General features: G+C 44.1%; 1 protein-coding gene across 1 annotated transcript; it reads left to right on the forward strand.

The window, feature by feature from the left end:
* Positions 1–4,266: 4,266 nt before the first annotated feature.
* On the forward strand, positions 4,267–14,561 carry LOC133243276 (protein SSX1-like). The gene is made up of 8 exons (XM_061409964.1): positions 4,267–4,419; positions 7,737–7,858; positions 8,308–8,422; positions 8,775–8,870; positions 10,340–10,389; positions 12,644–12,782; positions 13,641–13,925; positions 14,385–14,561. The coding sequence occupies exons 2-7, from the start codon at positions 7,793–7,795 to the stop codon at positions 13,919–13,921; spliced, it is 747 nt and encodes a 248-aa protein (XP_061265948.1). The 5' UTR covers positions 4,267–4,419; positions 7,737–7,792; the 3' UTR covers positions 13,922–13,925; positions 14,385–14,561.
* The last annotated feature ends 7,685 nt before the right edge of the window (positions 14,562–22,246 follow it).

Raw genomic sequence — 22,246 nt, forward strand, 5'->3', positions numbered from 1 at the left:
CAAACTTGGGCAGGTTGTTTTGTAGACTGTCCCTTGGATTCATAGTGATATCTCTGACTCCAATCCAAGACCACAGTGTTTATTGTAGCTTTATCTCTCTTTCCCACATTTGAAATGCCTTTCTCTGACAATGAGAAACATGACCCTTGTTATCTACGATCTATTTGTTTGCTCAAATCTTTACGTAAAGTATTTTCAGAATTCCTAAGATACCGCTATGTAAAAACAAATTTACTAACTAAACTACATTTGTGTACATTTCTTTTTGCTTTGAGCCTTATAGTATCTGGTCAAAATAAATATTGTTTCTCAAATCTACTTAGGTTAGTTATTTTCTTCCCCATGCCCTTCAGTGTGGTATTATTATTCATTTGTAGGTGGTGCTAGTGGTAAAGAACCCACTTGCCAGTGCAGGAGACACAATAGATGCGGTTCGATCCCTGGGTTGTATGATCCCCTGGAGAAGAGCCTGGCAACCCGCTCCAGTATTCTTGCCTGGAGAATCCCCACAGACAGAGGAGCTTGATGGGCTACAGTCCATAGGGTCACACAGACTTGGACTCGATTGAAGCAACTTAACACAGCACAATACAGTTAGGTTCCATTATTTCTGTTTATATCCCATTTGGGGTTCCCCTATCATCCTAGGAGTTTGTTTTTTGTTTTTCTTTTTGCCCCACAGCGTGTAGGATCTTAATTCCCTGACCAGGGATCGGACCCACACCTCCTACATTGGGAGCATGGAGTCTTAACCACCAGACTGTCAGGGAAGTCCCCTAGTTTATTTCAATGTATTTAGTTTGCAACCACTTTCTTACTTTCCTTATTTTCCCCCTAGAGTCTGTGAAACATGAGTACGGTTCTAAGAGTCAAAGCTCCACAAAAAGCTATACTCAAAGAAATATTCCTTCCTGCTCATTCCTAGTTCCCACCCCTACTCCCTTTGGATTACAAATCTCATTCATTATCTCATGTGCAAGCCCAGAGTGAAAGTGCTGGACCCGGGAGAGGGGGTCTCTGTGATTCTACGCTCCAGTTCCCTTCTGCAGTAAATGTCTCAAAAGTCTTGATTGCAAATATCCCTGACTACTGGATTCCCTGGATGTGCTGAAGGACGGGAGGGTTCACCTGAGCTCTTGGTTGTGAGCTTATTCAGTCTAAGGATTGAGGAGTTTCACTATTTTATTTAATTTCAGTTTAATAGAAGGTAAAATTTGTCCTGGATGCTAGTGTGGCCAATATTTAGTTATTATCTCTAGAGTACTTGCTAAAATAGTAGGAAATAAAAGGCTACAGAAAATTTTTTTCTAACTAAGAAACATGAATTACAATTATCCTCTAAATAAGATCTAGTTAATTATGCAAGAGGAACTTAAAATTTTTTGTTTTGCAAAAGCAGAAAAGTTACTGTTATCAAGAAAGAAAAAATCTTCATTACAAAACCCTGCAGCATGAGGAGTGTGGAGGGCTGAGCAGATACTGAGAGTTCCTCATCCTTCGCTGCCTCCCAGGTGGTTGATGTCACATCTCTGGGGGTGGTATGCAGTGACTTGTTTTATTCAAGGCTGGAAGTAAATGATACACTGGTGACCTTAGCACCGTGTCTGGGTCCTGCTGGGGTCCCAAGATATGACAACAAGAGGTGCTGAAAGGCAATGTCACTGGCCCTGTTTGTGATTGTATTAGGGTTTAGACGTGGGCCCCAGATGCTTTTAGACAAGACGTAGAAAGGAACTAGATATCAAATTATCAACACCCGTTGGATCATAGAGAAAACAAGGGAATTCCAGAAAAAGTTGAATACTTCATTGACTACACTAAAGTCTTTGACTGTGTGGATCACAGCAAACTGTGGAAAATTCTTAAATTTTTGGAATACCAAGCCACCTTACCTACTTCGTGAGAAACCTGTATGCAGATCAAGAAGCAACAGTTAGAACCAGACATGAAAAAAACGGACTACTTCAAAATTGGGAGAGGCGTATGTCAAGGTTGTATATTGACACCTTGCTTATTTAACTTATATGCAGAATTCATCATGCAAAATGTTGGGCTGGATGAAGCTCAAGCTGGAGTCAAGACTGATGGGAGAAATATCAATAACCTCAGTATGAAGATGACATCACCCTCATGGCAGAAAGTGAATAGGAACTAAAGAGCCTCTTGATGAGGGTGAAAGAGGAGAGTGAAAAAGCTGGCTTAAAACTCAACATTCAAAAAACTAAGATCATGGCATCCAGTCCCATCACTTCACAGCAAACAGATGGGGGAGGAAACAGAAACAGTGACAGACTATGTTTTCTTGGGGTCCAAAATCACTGTGGACCGTGACTGTAGCCATGAAATTAAAAGACGCTTACTCCTTGGAAGAAAAGCTATGACAAACCTAGATAACATTTTAAGAAGCAGAGACATCACTTTGCCAACAACGGTCCATCTAGTCAAAGCTATTGTTTTCCCAGTAGTCATATGTGGATGTGAGATGTGGACCATAAAGAAAGCTGAATGCCAAAGCATTGATGCTTTTAAACTGTGGTGCGGGAGAAGACTCTTAGAGTCCCTTGGACAGCAAGGAGATCAAACCAGTCAATCCTAAAGGAAATCCACTCTGAATATTAACTAGAAAGAATGCTTTGGCCACCTGATACGAAGAGTTGACTCTCTGGAAAAGATCCTGATGCGGGGAAAGATTGAAGACAGGAGGAGAAGGAGAAGACAGAGGATGAGATGGTTGGATGGCGTCACAGACTCAAACATTAGTTTGAGCGCACTCAGGGAGATGGTGAGGGACAGGGAAGCCTGGCTCGCTGCAGTCCATGGGGTCACAAAGAGTCGGACACTGTTGATTGAGGGACTGAACAACAGAACAGTAAGTAAAAGCACAGGCTTTGGACTCAATTCAACTTGGGGTGAACTCCAGCCCTGCTACCTACTGATTATGTAACCAAGTTGCTTAACTCTCTGCATCTCAGTCTTAGCATCTGCACAAAAGGAATGATAACACTACTCAACTCAAGGGGATGAAAATTAAATGGGATGATGCACATAAATGGCTTTGTGTTTAGCACATGGGTTACTGCCCTGTTCTCCTTGCCCTAAGAAGGAGGAGGCACTTAGATCAGAGATGTAATGGAAAGCCCAAGGGGTATTGGTGACCTATTGGGGGGTGGGGGTGGGTGTAGAAAAGACTTTCTAGAAAAAGTGACTTCTGAGCCCCCTGAGGGACACAGCAAGCCCTAATTACAAGGATATTCTTTTTAATACTACTGTTGCAAATATTAGTATTGGGTAAAGCATGTTTCTGGTTATTGGATCTTCCAGAAAAAGCACATATTTAAAAGTTTTTTTTTTTTTTTTGGACTGGCGACTCGTTTAATATATGATATTATACATGTTTCAATGCCATTCTCCCAAATCATCCCACCCTCTCCCTCTCCCACAGAGTCCAAAAGACTGTTCTATACATCAGTGTCTCTTTTGCTGTTTCGTATACAGGGTTATTGTTACCATCTTTCCAAATTCCATATATATGCGTTAGTATACTGTATTGGTTTTTTTCTTTCTGGCTTACTTCACTCTGTGTAATAGGCTCCAGTTTCACCCACCTCATTAGAACTGATTCAAATGTATTCTTTATAATGGCTGAGTAATACTCCATTGTGTATATGTACCATAGCTTTCTTAAGTTTTTTTTTTTTTCCTTAAGTTTAAAATTCTTGAGTTATTAGAAAGGCCATATGATGCCCTAAGAAAGACCCCATATCTGAGGAAGTTGGAGACTGATGGGAAGGATTTGAGATGGCAGCCTGCCTCGGATATACCATTTGAAAATGAAAGTGTTAGTCGCTCAGTCGTGTCTGACTCTTTGCGACCCCATGGTCGGTCCATGGGATTCTCCAGGCAAGAATCCTGGAGTGGGTTGCCATTCCCTTCTGCAGGGGAGCTTCCCGACCCAGGGATCAAACCCGGGTCTCCTGCATTGCAGCCAGATTCTTTACCATATGAGCTACCAGAGAAGCTAGATGTACCATTTATTAAAACCAAACAAACACACAGCAGAGGGTAGAAAAGAGGTAAGCTGAATGGAAAGGTAACATCTGAGCATGTGTGCTAATGGACCTACGTAACTGGGAGTGGCCAGTTTTGGCGGGAGGCAATCCTGCTTCAAGCAGGAAACTTCAAGTTTCCACCCACTTTGAAAAGGCACTCCTGTCCCCGGAGAGTGAACCGTTAGGTGACCCCATTCCTGCCTCTCTTGCCCCGCCTACTCTCCTGATCTCCGATTGGCCAGATCAAGTTGGCTAACTGTTCTGATTTGTTGATTGTCCTTGGTCGGTTGAACTGTGGGATTTCGTCGCGACATCTCGTGGGATTTCGTCCTGACGTCGAGCGGCACTTCGGCACCGCTTCACGTCTGAGGTAAGCTCTCTCAGGGTCTCTCTAGACAGGTTAAGGGGAGCAAGCAAAAAAACTGGGACCTACTGTTGTTGATAATTCAAGCAACCGAATATTTTCTGGACCTCCTAACATCCTCAAACGGAGAAGGGAATGGCACCCCACTCCAGTACTCTTGCCTGGAAAATCCCATGGACGGAGGAGCCTGGTAGGCTGCGGACCATGGGGTCGCGAAGAGTCGGACACGACTGGGCGACTTCACTTTAACTTTTCACTTTCATGCCTTGGAGAAGGAAATGGCAACCCACTTCAGTGTTCTTGCCTGGAGAATCCCAGGGACGGGGGAGCCTCGTGGGCTACCGTCTCTGGGGTCGCACAGAGTCAGACACGACTGAAGCGACTTAGGAGCAAGCAGCAGCAGCAGCTGGTATAAAGAATCAATGTTCTTGGCCTCAGACTCTCCCTGCCCTGAGAGAAACTCCCAAAGCTCTCCCCTCCTGAGAGAAACTCCCAATGCCATATTCTCAGCCTGAGTGATGGGTGATCCTATAGTGTCAGAGGTGCTAGCTCTCTTCACTTTAATAATTTTCAAAAAGGTAGTAAAAATCAAGATATATTGATTTACAATACATTAATTTCACACATACAACAAATTGATTCCATGTATTTATAGATTAAGTGAGTGAAGTCGCTCAGTCGTGTCCGACTCTTTGCGACCCCATGGACTGTAGCCCACCAGGCTTTTCTGTCCATGGGATTCTCTGTCCATGGGATTCTCCAGGCAAGAATCCTGGAGTGGGTTGCCATTTCCTTCTCCAGGGGTTCTTCCCGACCCAGGGATCGAACCCGGGTCTCCTGTATTGCAGGCAGACACTTTAACCTCTGAGCCACCAGGGAAGCCCATTTATAGATTATACTTCCTTTAATGTTATTACAAAATAATGACTATGTTTTTTGTATTGTACAATATGTCCTTATTGCTTATTTATTTTATACATAGCAGTTTGTATCTCTTAATCTCCTATCCCTATCTTTCCCCTCCTGTCTTCTCTCCTCACTGATAAGCACTAATTTGTTCTGTTTATCTGTGAATCTGTTTTTGTTGTTGTTGTTGTTATGCTCATTTCTTTGTTGTTTTCTTTAAGATCCTGTGAATAAGTGATAACATATGGTATGTGTCTTCTTCTGTCTGATTTATTTCACTAACATAATACACACCAAGTCCATTCATGTTGCAAATGACAAGATTTTATTCTTTTTATGACTGAGTAGTATTCCCTTGTGTGTGTCACTCATACACATGCACATATATATATACCACAGCTTCATCCATGATCTGTTTATAGATACTTAAGTTGCTTTCTATGTCTTGGCTAGTATAAATAATGGTGCCATGCATATTAGGCTGTGTGTATCTTTTCAAATTAATGCTTTTGTTTTGTTTCAGATATATACCCAGGAATGGAATTTCTGGGTCGATTGTTGTTCTATTTTTACTTTTTTGATGTACCTTCACACTGTTTTCCACAGTGACTATACCAATTTACATTCCCACCAACAATATACAAAAGTACCCTTTTTTCCACATCCTCCCCCAATGTTTATGGTTTGTGGTCTTTTTGATGATAGCCATTCTGGGAGGTGTGAGGTGATATCTCATAGTGTTGGGTTTTTTTTAATATTTATTTATTTGGCTGCACTGGGTCTTAGTTGTGGTACATGGGATCTTCAATCTTCATTGCTACATGCAGAATCTTTCGTTAAGGCATGCAAAATCTTTTTAGTTGCCCCATGTGTACTCTTAGTTGTGGCATGTGAACTCTTAATTGAGGCACGTGAACTCTTAGTTGCAGCATGTGGGATCTAGTTCCCTGACCAGGAACTGAACCCAGGCCCCCTGCATTGGGCGCATGGAGTCTTAGCTGCTGGACCACCAGGGAAGTCCCTCTCATTGTGGTTTTGATTTGCATTTCTATGATGATTAGCAATATTGGGCATCTTTTCATTGACTTGGCTGTTTGCATGTCTTCTTCAGAAAAATGCCTTTTCAGTTATTCTGCCCATTTCTAAATGGGGTTGTTTGGTTTTTTAATATTTTTATAAGCTATTTATATAATTTAGAAATTAACCCTTTATCACTCATATCATTTGCAAATATTTCTCTCTTTCAGTAGGTTGTCTTTTTGTTTTGTCAGTGGTTTCCTTTGCTGTGAAAAAGCTTTTAAGTTTAATGAGGTACCATGTTTTGGTTTTGTTTAGTTTGCTGTAAGAGACAGGTCCAAAACATATTGCTACAATATATGTCAAAGAGTGTTCTGTCTATTTTCTTCTAGGAGTTTTATGGTCTTATATTTAGGTCTGTAATCCATTTTGAGTTTATTTTTTATATGGTGTAAGAAAATGTTCTAATTTCATTATTTACATGCAGCTGTCCAATATTCCTAGCACCACTTATTGAAGGGAATTGTCTTTTCTCCCTCGTATATTTTTGTCTCCTTTGTCACAGATTAATTGACCATATGTGCATGGGTTTGTTTCTGGACTTTATAATCTGTTCCATCTATCTGTGTGTCTGGTTTTGTGCCAGTACTATATTGTTTTGACTACTGTAGCTTTGTAGTATAGTCTGAAGACACCTTCAGCTACTAGTTTGTGAGTGTGATACCCCCAGCTCTGTTCTTGTTTCTCAAGATTATTTTGGCTATTTGGGGTCTTTTGGGTTTCCACACAAAATTTAAAATTATTTGTTCTAGTTCTGTGAAAAATGCCATCTCTAGGTAATCTCTTATGATCCTTTATATTTATGTGGTGTTGGTTGTAACTTCTCCTTCATTTCTGATTTTATTGATTTGGGCCTAGTAATACACTTTAAATCCACTCATATTAGTGATCTTCATTTCTTTTCAACCGAGCAAAATCCCACATCCCTCTGCCTGAAAACTGAAACCTTTCAATCAGAGACACCGTATGACCTCTGGGACTTACCTCCCCTCCCCTCCTTTGCCTCAAAACAGCCCCCCTCAATAATACTATGCATTCACTTCACTACTTCCCCAACAAGTGTCTGATATCTTTCCTTCAAAATAAGCCAAACCAGGCAAACTACTAACAACAATAACCAACCTCCCTCAAAGACTCAATGCTACTTTGATCATGACAGAAAACATGTCATCCCTAATCACTACTTCTCTCAGAGACCTCCAGCTTCCTGTTCTCATCTGATTTCCCCACCCTCATGTCCTTGCTCAAGGACAGATAAGCCAAGGATGGAGAAAAGTAGAACCTTAATTACAGGTGACTAACTGAATGTGGACTTCCTTCAACACTTTATCCCCCGACAGAACCTTTGGCCTTGTGACTGGAGAGACCCAGGCTGTGTTCCTTCTAGATAAGCGCCATGAACAGAGGCAGCTTCTGGGAAAACCCCAGGGAAGACAGGAAGAAATTAGAGAAGAAATCCAAGGTGAGTTGATCTGGAGAGGGCAGAGGAGTGGCCCAGGGGACATTGTATGGTGACTAGATTTCTGGGCATTGGGGGTTGGGGGAGGGTCAGAAGCACTGGGGACAAGGAGCAGCATGTCAAGGGGAGATCCAGAGCTTCTGGCCCTCATTCTGTCCTTGCCTGGTATCCTTGGGTAAAAGATCTGTGATCTTGCACTGGATTGGATGGTTCTCAGTCTATTCTGGAAGGTGAGAGAAGAGCATGCCACCAGCATTAAGCACCTACTACATGCCAGACGAGAGCCTAGGCGATGTTACCCATTTTCTCTGTTAGCCATGACTAGAGAGGGTTTATTAGCTCTACTTTATAGGTCTAACATGGAGGCCCTGCAGCCAAGGAAGAGTTCCTGGCTGAAAGTCAGACATGTTTAGCTGAATCATTGCTGGGATTTATTTTTCTTTCTTTTTTAGACTTTCAAGACTATTTCCCAATACTTCTCTAAGAAAGAGTGGGCACGTCTGGGATACTCGGAGAAAATCACCTATGTGAATATGAAGAGAAACTATGAAACCATGACTAGACTAGGTAATAGGAAGTTCTGGGTTCAGACAAGGCTGGGAATAAATGACGATTCCTCTTTACAAGCCATGGTTTATTCTTCTTAGGCTATGCCAAGTGTCCCACATTTGTCCTTTTCTGTGCGAAGAAATCCCAGGGCAGTTTTCAACCCTTCTGCTCTTTTAAATCCTGTGCAGGGCTGTGGGCTGAGAGTGGCCACAGAGGTGCTCAGACCTGGATTCTATGCATTTCTCTCTCACTGGCCGTGGTTCAGATTCCCCCTGCCCAGCTGATGAGCTTTACTGTTGGTGCTGTGTCCCAGCATTTCCCCCTCCTCTCAGGTTGTTTGTTAAGAAACAAATATTGTGCATCATTCTAGGTCTCCAGTGTACCCCACCGGCTTTCATGTGTCCTAAAAATGGAGCCACAAAATCCAAGCGCTGTGATTCTAAAACTAAGAACCCCAGGGAAAAGGGTAAGTGACAGGAAATGAGTCTCCTGAAGCCCATTTATGCGGGGTTCCAGATGGGGAAAGATTCTCAGGACTTTGTTCCCTCAAAAGCATCATGGTTAAGTGAAAAAAAATGGAATGCAGAGGGTTAAGCACAGTCAGAGGCCATTCATATATAATCCTAAAACATGCAAAACGAGAATATATATATTTTTATGGATAGAAAGTATTTGGTAAATGTATAAAAACGTGAATGAGAATAAAACCCATCAAACTCTGGAGTGAAGAAGTGGAAAAGGAAGGAGGGTAGGGATCAGTGAGGGCCACACAGATGGCTTCAGCTGTGACTTGTCCATAGTGTTTTGTTATGTTTTGAATAAAGAGCTCAGAGCGATCTGAAGTAGTTGTGAGATAATGTTGAAATCCTACTAGACCCAATGGTAGATGCACGTTTCAAATATTATTGTCCATCATTTTATGCATGTTTGAAACATTTCTTTTTTAAAGGAGTTAGTTCTTGCTAAGCACCATTAATGAATCACAGGATGATTAAGAAAAATTTGAAGTGTAAATCCACCCAAAACTTCCAAAATAATAGTGCATAGGTATTGGGTAACTATCTTAAGAAAGTGATTAACATATTATGTAATGACATATGGCTGTTTGCTTGCGTTTTATCAAAACCAAATAGTTGTCTCACTCCTAATCGAACCTGGTTCTGTGTGTTGAGTTTGGAAGAGAGTTTAAGAGAGTAATCTTCCACACATTGACCTTTCCTACTGGTCAATGAGCAGAGGCAATGTAAGGTTTTAAAAAAGTGACAGAGTCTAGAAATCTGAGCAGTGTATGTACTCACTTAAAAAGGGGATGGGATGTGTTCATTTGCTCTTTTGCTCTGACAGCATAGTTGTGAGGAGACAGGGTGAGAATGTTCAAAATGTCTCCAGTAACCCTTTGACTCTCTAGTTTAACAGGCCGGATTCCACAAGCTCCCAAAATTACTGTAAGAGGGCTAAAAACCCAGTGCTTGAGTAGCTACAAGGTTTTTGATGTTAAAGAGGTATCTTTATACTGGAAACATTCCATAACCACTGGACTAAATCATCCATGGTTCATTTCACACTTAACAGCTTCATTAAGGTGTAATTGACATACTGTGAAATTCACCATTTTAAGTATAGAGTGATTTTTGGCTAAAGACCAATCAATTTACTTCTTTGGGGAAAAACATAAGAAATACATAATAGGAGAGGATAGGGCAGTGATGGGGTTTAGTTTGCATTTTATAAACCATAGAAGAAAAATTCTGAATAGATGCTGCAAATAAATAGCAAAATCATTGTTATTCAGAGGCTGGTCTCAGAGTAACTCTTTGATAATGAGTGGACTCGTCACCCTCTGCTGCAGAAATCCCTGATACTACAGGAGTCTCTGCAGTTTGAGAATATTTACCAACAACAAAAACAAATTTCTGACTTGTCACCTCCTTTTAGATGAACCTCCTCAAGGGACTTCCAACATGCAAGGGGGAAAATGCCAGAAGGTGAGTGCCTCGCAAATCCAAAGGACCAGAGACTGTTTATCTCTCCGTAGATGTGAATATTGGGATAAAAGTGGGAAAATAGCCTGGCCCTCACTGCCTCCCTTTGCTGATCTCTTTATCACAGTTCCTGATGTAGTTCAGTTCAGTCGCTCAGTCGTGTCTGACTCTTTGCGACCCCATGAATCGCAGCACGCCAGGCCTCCCTGTTCACCACCATCTCCCGGAGTTCACTCAAACTTATGTCCATCGAGTCGGTTATGCCATCCAGCCATCTCATCCTCTGTCGTCCCCTTTTCCTCCTGCCCCCAATCCCTCCCAGCATCAGAGTCTTTTCCAATGAGTCAACTCTTCGCATGAGGTGGCCAAAGAACTGGAGTTTCAGCTTTAACATCATTTGTTCCAAAGAACACCCCAGGGCTGATCTTTAGAATGGACTGGTTGGATCTCCTTGCAGTCCAAGGGACTCTCAAGAGTCTTCTCCAACACCACAGTTCAAAAGCATCAATTCCTCGGCGCTCAGCTTTCTTCACAGTCCAACTCTCGCATCCATACATGACCACTGGAAAAACCATAGCCTTGACTAGATGGACCTTTGTTGGCAAAGTAATGTCTCTGCTTTTCAATATGCTACCTAGGTTGGTCATAACTTTTCGTCCAAGGAGTAAGCGTCTTTAAATTTCATGGCTGCAGTCCTGATGTAGTACCAAGAGCTAAATAATAATTAACAACAATTGTAATAGTTGTTACTTCTTTTGATTTCATAGTGATGACAGATACTATTTTAGGCAATTCACATGGATTAGTGTATTTAGCCCTTAAAACCTCTATGATGTTACTGCCATTTTATCCCCAAATAATAATGAAGTTATTATTAGTATTATTAAATACTACTACTCATAATAATGCAGATACTGTCGTACAGTGATGTTAAATAATCTGCTTGAGACCACAATGGCTGTTCTCTTCTCCAGAGGATCTTACTGACCCAGGGATCAGACCTGGATCTCTTGCATTGCAGGAAGATTCTTTACATCTGAGCCACCAGGGAAGCCCAACAGTGGCAGTGGTAGTAGTCTAATCCAAAGCCCCAAGCCATTTCCAAACCTATAAGCTTTTCCACACGTTTCTGAAGCTCAGGCGTTTCCCCTAAACTTTGCAGATGCTGCTGACACTTCTGTTTAGACACCCACTCTCACAACAGGGCCCCTTTTGTGTTGCTTGGGAATCACTTGAACTGTCAGCCTCTCTCTTCTGTGAGCTCCTTAGGGACCTTGTCTGCCCCTGAGGCATCTCTGAAGTCCCAGTTCCAGCCCAGGAAGACCCTTAGAGGTTTATTGAATGAGTTCTTCTGCAATTGCAGGTTAAACTATAGTTTAGAGGGTAAAGGGATCTGGTGGTTGGGTTACCAGTAGCAGTGTGGACACGGTTGAAGAGAGAATTCAAAGAGGGATCATAAAAGTGTTTGTTTTTATTGTTATCACATTTAAACAGCATTTATAGCCTTAGAAAGTTCTTTCACTTAGCTTGTTTTACAGTTATTGTTCACTGATGCATAAATAAGGGAGCTGATTATATAGTTATCGTTCACAGTTTTATAAACAAGAGCTGAATGAAGGTTGGCTTTAAGATCGTTGGTCAGCGACACACCCTGACACAAGTAGAATTGGTACAGGAACCACCTCACCTAATTCCACATGAAATGTTCTTGCCGAGGTAGGACAGGATGCAACATCTGGCACCACCTTCTTGGCTGTCTGCGTGAATTTATGTGAACCATTCTCTCTTCTCCTTTCCCTATATTCATCTCTCCCACACCATTTGCCAGCAGCGTTTTGTCCCCTCTGCACATTGTTCCATTTGCTCTCCCCGCAGCTGTCAACCATCTTATCTTCAATCCCTTAGATTTTATAGAAGCCCCTCCTCATTTTCACAGACCTCATGGATCGTTAGAACGCTCTACTTTCCCAAATCTTCCGTGTACCACACTCCTGCTCACTTGGAGATTTCTCTTGGTGAGGGTGTCAGTCTGGAAAAAGCATGAAAACAAGCGTTCTAATCCTGGAAACGCCCTTCATTTAGACCATTCCATTTCCTTCTAACTTCCTAGATTCTTCGTAATTTAGGTACAGGTAATATAATGATCCCTCAGACTTGTTGAGGACGTTAATTAAGGTACTGCACAAGAAAACACTTTGTAAGCTCTAAAGCACTTGAGAAATGGATACTGATTGTATGTGACTTTCACGTTAAAAAGGTGATGCCCAAGAAGCCTGTAAAGGGAAAAAAACGTTCGAAGATAGTACCAGGAACATCAGGCCCAGAGCAGGCTCAGAGACAGCTGCGCTCCCAGGCAAAAGCAAGTATCTCTGCTCAGCAGAGTAAGAAAACAGCAGGTAAGAGAAACCACTTTTCTTACTTGTTTGGGAACAACTCCTCTGTCTTCCCTGGCCATGTTCAAGTGAATGGGTTAGCCATGGGAGATGGATCCTGGACAGGCCTAGGGCCAGGCTGGGCTGAGAGCTTGCTCAGCTCCAGCTGAAACATTTGAGCTGACTTCCAGGGTCCTCATTGCTGGGGCCTGGGTTTGATCCCCGATCAAGGAACTAAGATCCCACAAACCACTTGGCATGGCCAAATTTGTTTTAAAAACGTGTAACTTACAGAATCACAGATCTGAGTTGTCATCCATATGAAAGCCATGTAACTGGGGGCAAGCCTTTCAAATTCTCTGAGCTCCAGATTCCTAGTCCATAAAATGGAAATAAAGAATCCAAGTTCACAGGCTGTTCAAAGGTGTTCAATTCAAGGGACTTCCCTGGCAGTCCAGTGGTTAAGACTGCACCTACTCTGCAGGGAGCATGGGTTCAATCCCTGGTGGGGGAACTCAGGTCATTCCATCTGTGATAACTTGGGAACACATCTTACTCAGAGTTTTATCCCCACCCTCAGCTCAATGCCTGACACACGATATGCCTTTAATATCTGCTGAGTGAAAGACGGTCGGAATAAATGTGGTAAGTAATCTGAATTACTTACTGGTGAAAGGAGCCAGAAGCTAAAACTCTAACTGCTGTTTGGTGTGTATTGGTGTGGGTCTAACCTCTCAGCCTCTTTGAGCCAGAAAGTGTGCAAAACAGACTGTGTAGAAGTCCTGTGGACACCTGGGGAGGGAGGAGGCATCTCCTTATCTCACAAAACAGGACCCGACACTCCCTAACCCACCCAACACCCATGTACCAACTCTTCTCCAGGATCCAAGAAAAAGGTTTCTGCCATCAGACTGCGAGAAAGAAAACCGGTTGCCTACGAAGAGATCAGTGATCCTGAGGAAGAATCCAATGGAAACACGGTTGATGTGTGGGCCAACAGACGGCAAAAAAGAGAACCAGTTGCCCAAGAAGAGATCAGCGATCACGAGGAAGAATCCAATAGAAACACAGTTAATGTTTGGGCCAACAGACTGCGAAAAAGAAAACCAGTGGCCTATGAAGAGATCAGTGATCCCGAGGAAGAGGAAGATGAAGATGACTAAATCTGTAAGTAAGCTTTCTCTCCATCCCCACATCCCCACAAAAGGCACTGTTCTCTTATGTTAGTTGTATCCTGTCTTGTCACTTGTTCCTTTCTCCCAGTCCCTTGGGGGTGCAGCTCTGAGGCTAAATGAGAAGGATTCCCATGCTTTTTCTACTTCCTGCTCTGTATATCCAGAGATCTTCCCTCCCCAGGATGCTGTGGGCTCCCAAACCCCAGGTCAGCTTCTAGCATGTAGGCGACACATTCCTCTAGCCGAAAACCTCACTGGACAGTTGACAGAGTCGCTGCAGCCTGAACACAAGGTTGGTCTTCAGGAGCAGTGAGAGGTGCACATAGACCACAAGGCAGGATGGAATGGGAGTGCACAGGGGCCATGCAGGTCAAAATGAGGAGCTGAATAGTAATTTATCAGTCAGTGGGGGCTCATTGTCACTTATTTTCCTTCTCTTTCCTTGCCTCAGCCTCACGGATGTGACAAGTGCCCAAGATAAGAAGCAGAACTTGGTGGCTGTTCATGAACATGGCACGGCTATGAATTCCTAGCACATGAAATAAACAGTTCACAACAGTTAAACATGATTTTCCTTACTATGTGCCAAGCATTATTAGTTATTAAAGTTGTGTTAATGAGCAAGACATATACCTGCCGTGTGTTTCTGTCTGTGTATCCATGCTTCTAGGGCTTCCCAGGTGGTGCTAGTGGTAAAGAACCTGCCTGCCAATGCAGGAGGCAAGAGACGCAGGTTTGATCCCTGGGTCAGGGCAATCCCCTGGAGGAGGGCATTGGCAACCCACTCCAGTATTCTTGCCTAGAAAATCTGATGGACAGAGGAGTCTGGAAGGCTACATACAGTTCATGGGATCGCACAAAGTTGGACACGACTGAAGTGACTTAGCATGCACACACATCCATGCCGCTGCCTTAAAAATAAACAAATATTGTCAGATATTCTTTGTACAGAACAGCACTAACCTCCCCTCTCCAGATGTAACTACTGAGGGCAGTTCTGTGTGTTTTATTGCAAACGGTTTTCTCTATATTTACACACATCCACAGGGTACCAATATGAGCATCTCTCACCTGCTTTTCCTCTTTAGCAGCATGTCCTGAACAAGTCTGTCTCACTCTGTTTCCTGTTCCACACATGCTCCAAACCTCCATTATTCATTCACTCAGCATCGGTCACTGACAATAGACATTTACAAGATTTTCCCAGTTGTTTGCTCTTCCCACTCTTGTGCACACAGCCCTGTGCACCTGTATCAGTGTTTCTTTAGCACATGTTCCTAGAAATGGAATTGTTGTATCAAAGTGTTCATTCATCCAACACCTAATGGGTCTGTACTGCATACTGAGCGCCATTCTAGGTCCTGGAGAGACATCAGGGACAAGATAAACAACAGTCCCTGCCCACGTGGAGGTGCCAGTCTAGTGGGGGCTGTTGCTAGTTTTTATTCTGATGGATGCTGTACCTGCCCTGTACCGGAGTGGGATTCTGCAGGTGGTTGGACACCTTGGCTGTTGCTCTCTCTAAGATCTTCGGGGTCATGGGGCTGGGACAGTCCATTTGAAAGTGTGTGGGGGGAGACAGAGATGAAACTGTCAATTGGGGAACATGGAAGAATAGGGAAGAAGAGGTCCAGTGTAGGGCCCGTCGTGAACAGGAAAGGAAGAGATCACTTAGTCATGATACAAGGGACCAAAGATGGAAAACTCCACTGGACAGAGGCAGGAAATTGCCCATGTCAGGTCCAAGGGCTTGGGAGCCAGGATGGGGGTCAAGTATTAATAATGGGACAGCCCTCTCCCAGATGGACCATCACAACCCACAGAGCTGGAACAGTCAGTTCTGGGGAAGGGAAGAGAAGAGTCTATTTTAGAGCAAATCATTGTGTGTGTTGGGGGACATTAAAGCTACCAACAGAAATCCAAGGTGACTTGCATGGGACATCAAACACCAGCCCCAGATGGCTGCAGTGTTGCACCATTTTGACCATCCACTGCCCATCGCCTTGGCCTCCTGGCTCTCATCCAGCCTTGGAAGGTCTCCACTCTCCTGCTGAAGCTGCCATCTCCCCTACCCCTGCCTTCATCCCACCTCTGGACTCGTCCCCCTCACCCCATCAGATCTGGATCAAAGATGGGAGAAACCATAAATCAGCAGAGGATGGGCTCCTGGACTCTGACTGGTCCCTGTAACTCCAGGTTGGAGCCACGGTCGCTGGGCCAGAATTGGGTCTACCCTCTCCTACAAACACTCTATGACAGCTTCAGGGTCACAGGATTGCTGTCCACACAGCAGCCCTGGGGCTAGGCCTGGGTCTGGTCTCCTAAAGACCTTGGGGGTGGGGGACGCTGCATAAAAGGAGCTTGTCCTAGGAGACTGAGGATCTCTAGACCTGAGAGGTGGCGTAGACCATGACAGACAGGTGGGAAAGGAAGCATGGCTGGGGTATGGACAGATGTGGACACCCACATAAACCCTCTCTGACCAGCATGTTCTGAGAGACACTCTTCCTCACAGGGATGACCCTCCCAGCAGTGGCTGCATGGCAAGGGCCTCCCAGTTTATCTGAGTCCCCACCTACTCCTCCAGGAATAACAATGTCTTGTCGTTCAAGGTCATACCTTTGTGTGAGACAAGTCCCAGGCCCAGGAGTCTGCATCCCAGGCCAGGAACAATGTCTGCAAGAAGGAAAGAGGTGTGGTCCCTTGGGGTCTCCCCCTCTCAGCCCACCTTCCATAATAACCATAGGAAGTACAATTAACATTCATCTTATGCTTGCAAAGTGCCTGGGGTGATACTAAGCATCTTGTATGGATTTCCCCACTTATCTCCACAATCAACCTCTGTGCACAGACAGACACTATCATATAGCTAGAGAGAGGTAATGAGAGACAGAGACACCAACAGACCTGCAGCTTCATGCCAGAGTTCCTCCAGCTGGCACATGCAGGGAGAGCTGAGCGTGGAGCTCACTGTGACTTCAGAGACACTAAGGCAGATAGGTACAAATTTCGGGGGTGGAGAGACTTGAATGACCTCTGAATTCTGCCTCAAATCTAGGGAAGAGGATGTGGACCAGGAACCCTAGAGACAGAGTATGCCCAGAGGGACAGGCAGATCTGGTGCTAGGCGGGGCAGGGAAGGACAGAGATACACAGGGTGGGTGGAAGTGGGTCTGGCAGGGAGGCAAGGGAGACCCAGGGCCAAGTGAGGGTTATCACAGCCTTGAGGGGTCAGGTGGTTAGGGGCAGAGGTCCCCTAGAACTGTCAGCACACCCTTCCTGATGCTGCAGGGAGACGTGGGTGCTGCCCAGGTCAGTGAGGTCACTCTACCTGTGCCTCAGGCCAACTTGCTAGCTTTTATTTTGACAAATGCTGTATCCCAGCCCCCAGTCCTGGAGCAGGATTCTGCAGGTGGTTGGATACCTTGGCCTTTGCTGTAAGAAGAAATAAATTCTATTTTACCCCAGTTTCATTCTTCATTACTCAAATTTAATAATCTGCTAACGAACATTGTGTACCTTATTGTCCATGCAGATACAGAAGAGGACGTCCAAAAGAGATACAGAAAGATTTTATTTTCCTTTCTCCTGAAGAAGATTGGATGAACCAGCTGAATTTCCCAGCAGAGGAGACGGGTGCAGGGAAGGGTGGCTTGAAAGCACTCTGGGGTCATGACGAGCATTTTCCCTTAGGTTCCCTGGGTAGATACAGCTCCTTCCCTCCCTCCTTTTCCTCCTTCTCTTCCTCCTCCCCCTCCTCCTCCATTTGACAAATCAAATTTTTGAGATGCAGGGAGACTATGGCTTTGCCTGATGCCAGAAGTCAGCCTCTATGTGGCCCCAGGTGCGCCCCGAATCAAGCCTGGAGTCCAAGGTGGATGCATGTGCTCTCCTGATGAGCGTCCAAAATGACTTTCTTTCTTTCTTTCTTTTTTTACTTCCTGGCTTTCTTGTTTCTCTTTCAATAATTTTTAAGATTCATTATAAAGCAAAATTCTGGGAATTCCATGGCAGTCCAGAGGTTAGGACTCTGTGCTTTCACTGCCAAGGTCCTGAGTTCCATCCCTGGTCAGGGAACTAAGATCCCACAAATCACAGAGTGGGAAAGAACAATGAATCCTATTCCTAGTAAAGAATTGGAAAAATACAAGGACGTGTGAAACAGCAGTACATCCATCACAAGAAAACACTTCTGAGCTTTATTCACCAAGACCCACAGTAAAAAACACATTTTACAAGTGACTCTAAAGCAAATGCTTCACAGAACAATACTGACCCTTATATATGTGATATTCACCAATATTGTCTATTCTGTTTGTGATGTGCTATGTTATTTCATTCTAATTCATTTAAAATGCACAATTCTTTTCAGAATCCTTAAAATATTCTATTGGCCATGAATCACAACCTGCAGTTTGGAAAGTCCTTCTCCAGGGTCCCAGTGTTTGTCCAACAGGTGACTTGCTCCTTTGAGTCCTGCAGGGAAGGTTCAAGGAAACCTCATGATGCCCCTCTGAGCCAGGGTCTCCTGGAAGGTGTAACCTAGAGGCTTCCTGCTCCCAGGCTTGGCCCAGGCTTGGCCCAGGCTTGACCTGGGTAGGGGTGGGCCATCCCAGATGTCTGGGGAAAACACTCTTATGTCTCTTTTTCACTCTCACACTACTACCACACTCACAACGCTTCTGGGATGTGTGGGTTTTTTCCTCACACCAAAGAAATTCTCGGCGTCATCAGCTGGGTGTCCTACAATTCCATTCAATCTTGACACTAACAGGAGTTTGTGCAGACAAGTTAAGAGATCAGTCCCACAAGACTGTCCCTTCCACCTCAGATGCCAGTTCATAGTCCCAGGTTGTCACCTGTACTTCTGACCAACCAGCTATAAATCAGAGGTTCCTATGACCCCCTTCTCACAGTCAGTCATTTGCTATAATAGGTCACAGAACTCAGGGAAGCACTTACCTACATTGACTGGTTTATTATATAATAAAAGGACGTGATAAAGGACACAGATGAACAGCCAGATGTAGAGAAACCTGGGGTAAGTTCTGGAAGGATTCAGGGCACAACAGCTTGTGTCTCTGTGACATGGGGGTGCCCACTCTCTCAGCATGGATGTGTTTACCCACACGGAAGCTCCTGGAACTCCACGCTAATGGGATTTTATGGAAGCTTCCTCACGTAGGCATGATCAAATATTAACTCCTTTTCCAGCCCTCTCCCTTCTCTGGAGGATGGGGGTTGGAGCTGAAAATTCCAAGCTTGTAATCATAGCTTGGTCTTTCTGGTGACAAGGACCCTACACAGAGTTGCCTCATTAGAACAAAAGATGCTGTTAGTGCTCTTACCACATAGGAAATTACACTGGTTTTGGAGCTCTGTTCCAGGAACCCAGGGCAGAGGCCAATATACATTGTTTTCTATTTCACAACAGGTGGAGGGAGATGCCAGCTCAGGGTAGATTGGGTTATAAACAAATGACAGACAATCAGAGTTTATTTCTCACGGATGCTGCACGCCCACTGCAGGTAGACTGGGGCTCTTCTGCACATTATCAACACACTCATGCCAGATCTCAAGGACACAGAGTAGCCCCATGGGTGGCCCAGCAGAGAGAAAAGGGAGTGACTAAGCATGAACCAGCTCATCAAATGGCCAATGGCCAACTCTGACCCTCAAAGGGGTGAAAGTGTGCAGTCCTATGGAAGCATAGGATATTTGTGAACATTCTAAAGTCAACTACAAGGAGGGTATGACATCACAAAAGAGAGTATGGTGTGGGAGAACTGCCTAATCCAGTGGTTCTCAATGGGAGAGGGCAGGTGTGGATCTTGTCCCCCTAGGGGACACTCAACAATGTCTGGAAACATTTTTGGCTGTCATGACTTGTTAGGGGGATAGGCTACTGGCATCTAGTGGACAGAGATCAAGGATGCTGCTAAACAACTTACAATGCAGAGAACAGTGCCCCCCAAGAAAAATAATCCAACCCCCCCTCAAATGTCAATGGTGCCAAGGTTGAAACCCTTAGCTAAAGGAATGTTGTTTAAATGGAGAGATTTCAGGCATTAGACAGAGGCAATCTCTCAGCGAGGGTAGGCAAATAGTACAATTCTTCTCACTCAATTTATCATCAGGCTCCTATTAAGCCTTGACTGTGTACAAAGCTCTATGAGAAAGGCTGACAAGGTGAGAGATGGGTTCCTCTCATCCTCTTAAGGGAAAAAGTTGATGATGAATGAGTCTTCTTGTTCCCACTGCTCTGAGGGCCACCTCAGCTTAATGTCAAGGGTATTCGTGTGTGGTTCTGCTTCTCTGCTTTCTTTTCTGTCCCAGGATCAATCTGCTAATCCCTGTGCCAGCACCATCCCGTGTCATGGACAATAGCTCCACAATAGGATTGACTGTTCAGAAGGCAAGTGCTTCCTCTTTGTACTTCTTTAGGTCCTTTGAACTCCTGGGTACATTTTAGAATCTACTGGTCAAGTTCCATGATTAGAAAAAAAAAGGGGTCCCTGTTGGGATTCTGACTGGAATTTCAGTTAATTCATAGATCAATTTGGGGGTTAATGACATCTTTATGTAGTTGAGCCTTCCTATCTGAGAACCTGGGCTTTGTCTCCATTTTTAAGGTCTTTCTTAAGTCTTCTATAAAGTTTTATAATTTATGGTATCCACATTTTGTCCATTTTTGCTAGCTTTATTATCTATTATAGTCTCTCTCAAAAGAGCCTACATGGTTGGTAGGGGGCCTGAGACTCAGGGGAGTGGCCAGACCCTGCTATCCAGTTCACATCTGAAGGAACTGCTAAAGGGGACAGATTTACCCTTCCATTAGAGACAGAGGGCTTGGGGTACACTGCTAGGGGCAGACACCTTTTGCCTTGAAAATCAGCCAACCAACTACACTGTAGAAGAAATTATATGGGAACCATGGTAAACATATTTCTACTTTTGATGAAACACTAGACTTTAGAAATCAGGAAGGTATTGGATAGGGGACAAAGGCAGAAAGGAGACTGGGAGACAATGAGAAAACTATACCATCTTCATAATATTGCTGTGGATTGAGTCCAGTTCACTTTATTCTCTTGGTTTAGTAAATTGACTTATTCTCCTTTAGGGAGACACATGTTCTTGTAGGGACAGTTTTTCAACGCTTGGCATAGGATAATGTTGCTTTGATCAACGTTTTATGTGTTTTACAGTTTTATCTGCATGTGGTATTCACAAAATGCATGGATTGAGGTATCACCCGTTCAGACTCTCCGTAAGTGGGTAGGACACCTGAGGATCCTCTTTGCTTTGGGGTGATTGGCCATGGAGCACACAGACTGGAAGTGATCCCCTCTCTACAAATGTGTTTCTGTCTTTCACTATTACTGTGGAGGCTGAAGGTGCCTCAGGCTCTAATTTGCTTCCTTCTCAGAATTCCCCACACTTAACCTCAGGCCCTTCCCAGGTAGCAAGTAGGGAGTTCACCATTATTAGAAGTCAGTAGAGTGCTGTCTACCCATGTAAGGGTGTTGATGATGCAACTAGCCCTGTAGTTCTGGGGGCAGTTCTTGCTCTTTCTATGTATTTACCCTCCACCTGGGGTTTCTCTGGATACACTCTTACTTTCTTAGTTGCTTCCACCTGCTCCTCTGGGCTTCTGGTTCTCTTCACCCTTGTAAACCTTATGTGCACTGCTTTCTTTTTTTAGAAATCCTTCACAATTCCTGGTTCCTGGATGGCACCCTTTCTTCTTTTCCAGGAATTAATGAAACCTTTCCATCACTTCAGTGGTGCAGTGGGGAGGTAGACAAGTTTGTTCAAACAGCCATCTTCAGACAGTCTTTAAGGGTGTTTTTTAAAGTTCCTAGAGAAAAAGTTGTTTTCATTTTATTATATTGTGTTCAGAGAATGTCCCTTGGATTCTACATTTTGCCAGGGCTGATGGCAGTGGTGGTAGAATGTATCAAGATTGCATCTGTGGCCTGTTGTGAGTATTATGGGCTTCCCAAGTGGCACTCGTGGTAAAGAACCTGCCTGCCAATGCAGGAGACATAAGAGACTCGGGTTCGATCCCTGAGTCGGGAAGATCCCCTGGAGGAGGGCATGGCAACCCACTCCAGTATTCTTGCCTGGAGAATCCCATGGACAGAGGAGCCTGGTGGGCTACAGTCCATGGGGTCACAAAGCGTTGGACACGACTGAAGCGACTTAGCACGCATGGATGCCTGGGTATTATAAGAAGGTTGGGCAGATTTTTCACTTTCTTCAATAAGCAATTCTTAGAGTTTCACCTGATCTGCAAAAGTGATTGATACC

This window comes from Bos javanicus, chromosome X (genome assembly GCF_032452875.1).
Source record: "Bos javanicus breed banteng chromosome X, ARS-OSU_banteng_1.0, whole genome shotgun sequence".
In the NCBI taxonomy this organism is placed as follows: Eukaryota; Metazoa; Chordata; class Mammalia; order Artiodactyla; family Bovidae; genus Bos; species Bos javanicus.